Source organism: Oreochromis aureus, linkage group 13, assembly GCF_013358895.1.
Source record: "Oreochromis aureus strain Israel breed Guangdong linkage group 13, ZZ_aureus, whole genome shotgun sequence".
NCBI lineage: Eukaryota > Metazoa > Chordata > Actinopteri > Cichliformes > Cichlidae > Oreochromis > Oreochromis aureus.
The window spans coordinates 21,131,747-21,141,154 of NC_052954.1; the positions used below are offsets into that span (position 1 = coordinate 21,131,747).

Genomic DNA, 9,408 nt, shown 5'->3' on the forward strand with positions numbered 1-9,408 from the left:
AAATGATTAGTTCATTACCAGCCCTCTGGAGAACTTCAGGAAATGCTGAGGAGTCATTTAGCCCTTTAATCAGCTGTGATGGATCATGGACACATCTAAAACCTCCAGGACGCCGGCACTCAAGGCCTGGAGTTGCCTACCCCTGGCTTAGTAGCAACCCTGCTCCACCTAGTGGTCACAATGTTATCAACTGTACATTAATCTCCCATAGATCTCCCATATACAATAGTTATTTCAGCTATGGCTGATATGTAAACTTGTAATTGTTTTATTGTAGCTGCTTTCTTTTAACCTTTTGAGAATACAGCTGATCAGACGCTAAGGGAAAAACCTCAACATCTCAGTGGAGATGCCAGTAATACAGACACTTTGACACAGGTGTCCCTCAACTCCTCAAAGAAGCAGAAACAAGTAATCTGCATGTAGGATGATACATTTTAGCAGGAAATCTTAACATAAAAACCTCTCATATTATACAGAGCCACACAGGAATCTTTAACAAGACAGTGCACTGTCTGCTTTGTATAACTGTGTTTTATGTATCATTGTTACTGTTGCAGATCTGATGGTAGCTATTAAAGATTGTATTGCTGTATGTATCTTTGACTGTTTGTTTGAGCTTGCTTTCATCATTTTGCTTGTGATGTTTTTTAATGTGTTGATGTCAAAGTTTTGGACAGGGAGATCTAGGTTATTAAATGGGACCATGAATGGGAAACTGTGTTATTTTTATGTGTTTTAAAGCACAGCTAGAAAAATCAGAATGAAGACAGTTATTTCATGGACAAATTTTTATTGAAAACAGTCACTATTGCTCTTTACAATAACATAAAAGTAACAAAGTAACATTAAAGGAAGGCTGAAGGTTTTGTTTGATACTCTCATCAATAACTTCCTACAGGCCGTAGTCAAAATCTGGGTTTCCATCAAGGAAGGTCTTGAAGAAGGCCTTGTGGGCGTCTGGGCTGAACATGATGGCTTTGACAGCCGAGTCCTGCAGCATGAGTTCTGTCCACTTCTTCAGCTCAGGTGTGCCATCCAGAAACCTAATAAGACAAAGGGTAGAGTCATTTAAATACAAGTAAATTTGAACACTCATTTCTTTGCAATAGTTTCAGTAACTGAGTGAAACGTAAATACTTCAGCACACAAGTAATAAATATAGATATATACAGATAGTCAGTGTTACAAGCGAGGAAAAACATGATTTTGATGTTAAACTGTTACTTTACGTTAATGGAGTTTTAAAAGTCTTAGAATTTTCTTCATACATTAGACCTTAAATTACTTTTTATTTTAACTTAAGTAAAAAACAGCCAAACTGGGAATTTGAAAAATCTTTCTGAAGCTGTTAAAACACATATCTCTTTTCCACTACTGTAGAACCAGCTCTACCTTTTTGCCTTGAAAATCAGTCGACATTTCTACAGTCTTGAGAACCAAAGATAATTTATGTAGCAAACGTTTATGTAGATTATGTAGAAAGCAGCAGACAGAATCTGCAGGCTGCTTCTGTGAATTGCTGTATCTTGCAATAGCATCTGCTAAAGCCAGTAAGTACAGTGATCCCAACGTTGGACAGTTATTTTTTGCCACAAGCACCAGTTTTCTGAGGTGAAAATGGTTGAAGCCTTATCTAGATTGGGCACTGGCACGTCACCAGTTGAGTTAAGGTCCACACAAAAGAGTTAAAATTTCACTGTTTGTCTGTAAGAAACAGCAACATTTGGAAAAGCTATTATTAATTTTAACTTACTGTTTGAACTGATATGCCTCCGCCCTCTCAAACCACGGCCACATCATGTAGTCGATCATTGTTATAGAATCACCACCAAAGAACTTGGTCTTCTTGTTAACGAGGTACTAAAAATTAAATGTTATATTCATTAGAGTTGTATTTAACACTCTGAAATACCCAGGCACAGTAATGAAAGATAATCATCCTAATACTTAATACTCAAAGGTGTGGCCTACCGCATTTAACTTGGCAAACTTTTCTTTCAGATCAGCTTCCAGTCCGGAGACATCCTCTCCATTCTTTCTACCTGTTGGGATCTTGTAGAAGTACGGTATCACCTGTAGAAAACAGCGATGTTAATATTTCTTGATGCATGCTCAATCATTCAGGTAAGTAAATCTCCAAAAGTTGATGCTGTTCATCTGGACAAGCGTAGATGGAGATGTTAATATTATTATTTGGTGATGGTTGATAAACCCCCCCCCCCCAAAGCTCAAGTTTATATGTAAGTCTTTGTGTGACCTACTTTGGAAAAGTGCTCCAGCATCATCTTTTGCTGAGCTTTAGCAAAGGGAGAGGAGGGAAGCAGCTTCTTTTCAGGGTAAACTTCATCCAGGTATTCACAGGTGATGGGTGACTCATATATCACCTCACCAGCAGGTGTCTCCAGTGTTGGGACCTGACCTAATGGATTCTTTTTAAGGTACCACTCTGGTTTTTCTTTAAGGTGGATGTTTATGGTTTCGTACCTGAAACAAAGAAACAACAACAAAAAAATAGAAGCTTATGTGTGCATGCTGAAGTAGACATCTGATAGATTGAAGTACTATCGTGATTTTTCATTTGTACAGTAAACCAGAATAAAGAGTAGCCTTACTTGATTCCTTTGGCTTTGAGCACTAGTCTGGCCCTCTGGGCAAAAGGGCAGAACCTCATGCTGTAAACCCTGATGTAGTCTTTAGGGACTGGGCCAGGGGCAGCGCTACCTGAGGGACACGAAAAAGATTTATCCATTTAAAAAAAGCAACAAGGAGAGCAGGTGGCAGTATTTAAATGTATGCATTGTGCTTCCCATTGAAAATTAAAGCCATATGGTTGTAATAATCCACCAGAAGAGCAATGCATTAAAATTACTTACAGAATTTACATAAATCACAGGTCAGTAGCGGAGTGTGTAAAAACTTTTACCAATTAACCTTCAAGTAGAACAACCGTGGCAGAAAATACTTCACTATTACTGTAAAGTACAGTGAATTTAAAGTAATTTTATTCTTGCAAGTTTGGATCAGGTTGTTGTATTGTCAGTTCAAGGGTTTGATTGTGTTAGTCTTATTTACACTTTACTTAACATCCTAAGCTTTATGGAACCAATCTTAAACCAGCATCACAAATAGCTTTGTTTGAATACAGTGAATTTTGCAGTTTTATTTATGCCTGTACTTTAGTGCGAATATTTTTTTCTGACGTCTGTTTTCAGAGAAGCCACATAAGTCACTGTTTATTAACGTTCATAGAGTTTAGTATTTAGATGTTAATGAAGCAATAATTACAAGGACCATTTGCAGTTACCTGCTTTAAAATCGGAAGGAATAGGTTACTTAGGTCTAAAGAATGATTTTGTAAAAATGTTGCTCTTTGTATTCTAACTCTTCATCATGCGAGCAGAAGGAAACAGCGTTTTGCATTTCAGCTTTATAAGCAGCCTTCAGTTCCTCGAATAATATTTTAAAGTCTTACCTTTAGCGAGACACTTTTCAGCAGACATGATGGCACTTGAAGTAATGTGTGAAACAAAGGGCTTGGAACGGACCGATCTCAGAGTGGTGTCAGTGAACAGTGCTTCTCAACTTTTCATTTATACACTTGTGGGCGTGTCCAATCAGTCTGCCATGTTATTCTTGGAGATAAGAGGCGTTTTCCTGGAAACCAGTCGTAACCAGTTTTAACAAACAATGCTTGTTCGTTTTTTCCTAACTGTGCTGTCACGAACTTTATATTTTGTGTGAAATTAGACTCTGAGATGTTGCTTTTGAATTATTGACAGTTGTTCTGAGCCTTGTGCGGTTTAATCTTGAAGTGAATTTGCTGCAACAATTCCTCGTGGTCACAGTTGTTGATGATCAGTGAATCGATTGCTTTTGATTAGCAGCACCTGGCTGCTACTTACCGACATATATCTTAATTCTTGTGGAGGTGGTGAGGGTGTAGATGCTTAATTCTTTCACTCGAATGTATCTTATTATTATTACTATGTTGATTTTTGTCGGTGTAATTTTTATACCCCTTTTTAATATATTTTAGGTCATTTCCTGCGGTACGGATACAAAATGTTTGCAAAACTAAATGTTGTGTAACACGTGGGGAAAAACGTGTCTCGTGAACCTCCTGAACTTGGAATTGAAGTGTGTTTGTACTGGCTAAGATAACAATCTTCGAAGGAATTCCTTGAGTAATCTATTTGAACACAGGACTTTAAATCTCGCGAGTATTTTTTTATTTATTTATTTATTTGTTTTACATTTGATTTAAAAAAAAAAAAAAAAAAAAAAAAACATTGGTAAGTGAAGCTGCTCAGTAGCCTACTTTCTAAGAAGCATCTTATCTTCGGAGCATCCACTGTGAGAGGCGGTGCCCTCCTGATTCAGGCACATAAAAGTCACTATTTATATGATAAATTGGACTTGTGTTAATAGTTGACTAGCTGGGCTAGTTTTACCTTTAAAACCGCCAGGATAGACGTTTGTGTAACGCATATTCACAGTGACTTTGCAAATACTCCACACCCCGTTTTTGTTTTGTTTTTACATAGCCCCAAAAAAGTAAGACTTGTTATGACTTTGCAAGATTACCGCCCCCTTTGTCTCCTTCTGATATTGTTGCTGTTAGACATGTTTTCACAGAAATGTTGCTCTCTTTATTCTCAGAAGCCAATACTGGACGCCATTTCTAAATCCTGGCTTTTACTGAGTCGCAGTGAATAAAGGCTGTGATGACAAATGATGGATCTCCTGCAGGTTAACATGTCAGCATCTTTTGCTTTCTCAGACGGTTATTTGGAATCAACTCAAGATCTTTTGATCTGCTTATTTTGTCAAGTTTTAAAGAGGTTACAGGTTTCACCTGCCACAAAACGGCCTCTCAGCAAATCTAAAAAAAAAAAAAAAAAAAAAACCCAAACACGTGTGTAGATACAAATGGCTGTAATTTCTTTAGTTAAAGCAACATGTTTGTTAAACCACTTTAATTAAAGCTGAAAGTCTTCCTTTTCAATCACATCTTGACTTTTTAGAATTTAAAACCTATTGTGTTTGTGTAAAGAGGCAAGACTACAAAAAAGTGTCATTATCCAAAAACTGATTGGCTCATTTGTATATAAATACTTTTTCAAAGAATCCAGGTGGTTTACATCTCTTACCACAGTGGAGGAAATTGTTATTTGATTCCCTGCTGAATTTGTAAGTTGAAATTTATAAGTTGGAAAAATACCAAACAAAGAAGGACCCAGCAGTAACATCTGTCTGTAATCCTCACTCAGTGAAAGGGAAATCAATTTATAACTTTTATGTAATGTGTTTTTTTGTTTTTGTATTTTTGATTGATATTCTGTCTCTCACCAATAAAATGAAACTACCATAAAAATTAGAGACTGCTCTTTTTGTTGTAAATGAGCAAACGTACAACTTTATCAGGGGATCAAATCAGTATTTCACCCAATGTATATTTTTGTCTGGAACCTTTGGTTAAGTAGACTGCTTTAGCTTTCAGACACAGAGCAAAAAGCTCTAATAAATGGAGAATTGCGGAGGGTCTTCATCAAAAACAGGAATCTCTCTTTGCTGATTATACAGGTGCAAGTTTTTGACCATCGAGATCTGAATCTGACTTTTGTCCTTTTGTTTCACCGGATGTTTCCCATTTTAAATCTCATGTGAGTCTGTTTCCTTTACTCTTTCCACTACTGACCGAGTGTCAGCCCAGAGGGAATATTTCTGCTGGTTCCTTTTGTGGTTTTCGACTAAATGCCGTCCCTTTTTGAAATATGATTAATTCATAGACGATTATTCAAACTGTAATGTTTGAATAGTTACTCCTACACAGTAGTGCATCGGATTTTAAGTGCAAAGCTTTGTGTGCACCTTCAACAACAGCCACACCTGTGCACACATGTACTGACTAACTTTGTCCTCCTTTGTTGACCCGCAGCACCTGCAGCTCCATTGCAATCCAGGAATCCTGGTCATAAATAAGCACAGTTTTCACTGTACATAGTTTTCATTGCATTTTTCTTGAGAAATTAAAAGTTCAAACAATGTCTTTTTTTCCTTGCAAATATATATAAACAAAAATAATACAGACCAACGTGAATCAGCACTGTCAAAAGCCTGAGCAACACCCATGTCAGTTACATAACACCAGGCTGACTACCTAAGTGCTCCACCTAGTGGTGGCAGATTTTAATAACCAAAACTACACTGTTCATAGAGTAATTACTGAAGAGTGGTCACACATTTCAGATGGGACTGATCTCTACATTTTAAAACATTTCAGAAGGCCATTTTAGAGAAATATCTAATACCAATCCACACTAGAGCCTTTGTCATAACAGTGTACGGTTAGACATCAAATATTTATGCCACCAAGACTCCTTCACTTTGTCTGATATTTTTGTTGTATTGCTTTGGTGGAGCTCCAGTTTATCAAATGACCACACCCTGTGGCCAAGAGAAAAGCATGAAATTGTTTTTTTAAAGCACAAACCAAAACACCCCCCAAAAAACAAACAAGGATGGTCATTTCATGGATATTTAATTGAAAAATTATTCACATTTGTTCTTCAGATATTTCCTTTTACATGTGCCACATCAGTATTTTTAAAACAGACCTGACTCATCGGACATATAAAGGGACGGTTGAGGGTTTTGTTCAGTGGTCTCACTGCTAATTTTCTACAGGCCATAGTCATAGTCAGGTTTCCCATCAACGTAGCTCTTGTAGAAGGCCTTGTAGGTGTCTGTGCTGTACATGGTGGCTTTAACAGCTGGATCCTCCAACATGCGCTCTGTCCACTTCTTCAGCTCAGGTGTACCGTCCAGACAGCTAAAAGACAAAGGAAGTAATTTAAAGAAAACTGTATGACAGCACATGAGCACACATAAATGAAAACGTTAGGCAAATGAGACGTTTCGTTTCAGTAATATAAATATTCAGTTTTATTTAAATAGCACCAAATCACAACAACAGTTGCATCAAGGCACTTGTAAGGTAAAAACCCTACAATAATACAATAAGAGTAGGTCCCATTAATAAAGATGAAAGGAGATTTAATTTTAAACACCACCACTTATACTTAAAAAACACAGGCTGAAGCTGTTGGACTCAAACTCAGTGACTCAAATGCTGTTGCAAACATGCTATGTGCACAAGGCAGCATTCAATGTAAGCACACTTGTCAACTTTTAACTATTATCAAGTGAGATTAATGCATCAGCGAAGTGAGCTAAACACAAAGTTAGAGTTTCCACTGTCAAGGAGCCCACTCTTCTTTTATCTTATTAGATCAATGATTGCAAATTATGCTGAACACCATCAACATCTGTAAAGGTCACGTTGCACTTTCAATTTTAAAGAGGCAAAATAAATATAACTTAGGAGTTCTTAAGATCTGCCTTTCCCTGCAGCATTGCTTTATTGCTTTACTTGGAGCTCTTCTGGCATTATATGGATTTTATAGTGATTCTTTATGGATCCCTATCAGCTGTTCCTCTGATAATGTCTATGACTAGAAGGAGGCCGCATGCGATTGATCCACATTGTGTGGTGAAAGAGCGAAATTATGTCATATGTCCCCCTTTGTGCATTAAGCGCAATGCTGAAAATCTGGCTTTAATCCAACACTGTGAGGCGTGTAGTGTCTCACTGGGTTCTGAAGTTTTGCCAAGCCAGCAAACACAAAGAAAGCCTGGAAGTATACCACTTGCTTCATAGCATACCCTTCTGATGTCACAAAAGGAACAATGACAATTAAGACTGATCAATGTGCTCCGTCACTGTGGGAATCCCTTCTTTCTCTTGTCTAAACCTTTGTATAGTTAGGTTCCCCTCAGATGACCTCAAGTTTCTTTAAATTATTGTATGGGTTAAACATTCATTTTAAACACCCTTTAAACTTAAAGACTGCTACTTACTGTTGCAACTCAAAGGTCTCCAGCCTCTCAAACCACGGCCACATCATGTAGTCAATCATTGTTATGGAATCACCGCCAAAGAACTTGGTCTTCTTGTTAGCAAGGTCCTATGATTGAACATTTTTGCCTTTACAAGCTGTAATATTACATTTGGAGGTAACAAAGGTAACGATAAAGAAACTAGGGGACTGAAATACGTTACCTACCTCATTTAATTTGGCTAATTTTTCTTTCAGTTCAGCTTCCAGTCCGGAGACATCCTCTCCATTCCTTCTACCCATTGGGATCTTGTAGAAGTATGGTGTCACCTGTATAAAAGAGTGACATTACAATTATTTGGTGATGCTTGAAAAACAAAAACAAAACCCTTAAGATTTTTATTAAAGTTTTCATGCAACATACTTTGGAAAAGTGCTCCAGCATCATCTTTTGCTGAGCTTTAGCAAAGGGAGAGGAGGGAAGCAGCTTCTTTTCAGGGTAAACTTCATCCAGGTATTCACAGGTGATGGGTGACTCGTATATCACCTCACCAGCAGGTGTCTCAAGCGTTGGGACAAGACCAAGAGGATTCTTCTCAAGAAACCAGTCTGGTTTGTCTTTCAGGTGGATGTTGACGGTGTCATATCTGAAACACAAAAGTACCTATGTTAGGTTCAGTTAGTTAGGGATGAGATTTGTAAAATCAATTGTAATAAAATGCATGTTTACGTGATTCCTTTGGCATTCAACACTAATCTGGTCCTCTGGGCAAAAGGGCAGAACCTCATGCTGTACAGTCTAATGTGATCTTTGGGCACTGGACCAGGCGTGGCACTACCTGAGGGAAACAAGAAAAGCTTAAAAACAAAAATTAAAACAAATACTGAGGTGGAACGAGGATCATTCAAAGTTATTTTTTGATTTCATTAACCACTCCGGGAAGAAACTGTCAAGTATTACTGCTTCAAGTTTTTAGTTTGGGCTGTTTTTCTGTTATTTCTGCACAGTTCTTTGTCACTAGGGTAGACCTAGGACACAGCAAATGTGTGTTTTAGCATTTCGTCATAGCTGAGACAGAAAATGTGATGCAGTTGTAGACTGGCAGCTGTATGCTCTTAATTTAGTCTTTATTTCACATTTTGTTTGATACGTTTGATAACACATGCTGAAAATGAATCCATTAAACGGGCTGTTTGCAAATATCTGCGTTTAGCTTTAGTGTTGTGTCCCGCTGCTTCCTAAATTCTCCCCACTAATCAGTTCAGGGCAGAGGAAAAATCATTGATAGAAAGCCTCCAGTTTGAGCCGATTAACAGCTTAGGTCTTACCATTAGCGAAACATTTTTCAGTGGACATGTTGACACTTGAAGTGGTAGACGAAGAGCCGAAACGGTGACCGACTACAATTGACTGAGGAAGAAAGTCCGAGAGCAAGCAATATGGCTGATTATTAAATTGATACACTATTTCCGTGGTGGGCGTGTCAAACAGCGCCTCAACCAATGG

At 37.8% G+C, this 9,408-nt stretch overlaps 2 protein-coding genes across 2 annotated transcripts; both read right to left on the reverse strand.

Annotated features, from left to right (window-relative positions):
- Positions 1 to 776: 776 nt before the first annotated feature.
- LOC116333829 (glutathione S-transferase omega-1-like) lies at positions 777 to 3,629 on the reverse strand. The gene is made up of 6 exons (XM_031757101.2): positions 3,476 to 3,629; positions 2,616 to 2,724; positions 2,265 to 2,487; positions 1,975 to 2,076; positions 1,757 to 1,863; positions 777 to 1,046 (listed from the first exon to the last, which is right to left on the reverse strand). The coding sequence occupies exons 1-6, from the start codon at positions 3,501 to 3,503 to the stop codon at positions 896 to 898; spliced, it is 720 nt and encodes a 239-aa protein (XP_031612961.2). The 5' UTR covers positions 3,504 to 3,629; the 3' UTR covers positions 777 to 895.
- A 2,898-nt stretch (positions 3,630 to 6,527) lies between these two features.
- Positions 6,528 to 9,374, reverse strand: LOC116333659 (glutathione S-transferase omega-1-like). The gene is made up of 6 exons (XM_031756900.2): positions 9,231 to 9,374; positions 8,632 to 8,740; positions 8,326 to 8,548; positions 8,130 to 8,231; positions 7,924 to 8,030; positions 6,528 to 6,835 (listed from the first exon to the last, which is right to left on the reverse strand). Exons 1-6 carry the CDS (start codon positions 9,256 to 9,258, stop codon positions 6,685 to 6,687), a joined length of 720 nt encoding a protein of 239 aa, XP_031612760.1. The 5' UTR covers positions 9,259 to 9,374; the 3' UTR covers positions 6,528 to 6,684.
- Positions 9,375 to 9,408: the final 34 nt, after the last annotated feature.

Bases quoted from the DNA above. Each gene is read 5' to 3' on its own strand.
- LOC116333829 (XM_031757101.2), bottom strand. From the start codon at position 3,503: ATGTCTGCTGAAAAGTGTCTCGCTAAAG. The intron at 2,077-2,264 runs GTAGGTCACACA...TGTTTTCTACAG, and splicing joins TGCTGGAGCACTTTTCCAAA to GTGATACCGTACTTCTACAA. The intron at 1,864-1,974 runs GTAGGCCACACC...TTTAATTTTTAG, and splicing joins AGTTTGCCAAGTTAAATGCG to TACCTCGTTAACAAGAAGAC.
- LOC116333659 (XM_031756900.2), bottom strand. From the start codon at position 9,258: ATGTCCACTGAAAAATGTTTCGCTAATG. The intron at 8,549-8,631 runs GTAAACATGCAT...TTTGTGTTTCAG, and splicing joins TTGAATGCCAAAGGAATCAC to ATATGACACCGTCAACATCC. The intron at 8,031-8,129 runs GTAGGTAACGTA...GTTCAATCATAG, and splicing joins AATTAGCCAAATTAAATGAG to GACCTTGCTAACAAGAAGAC.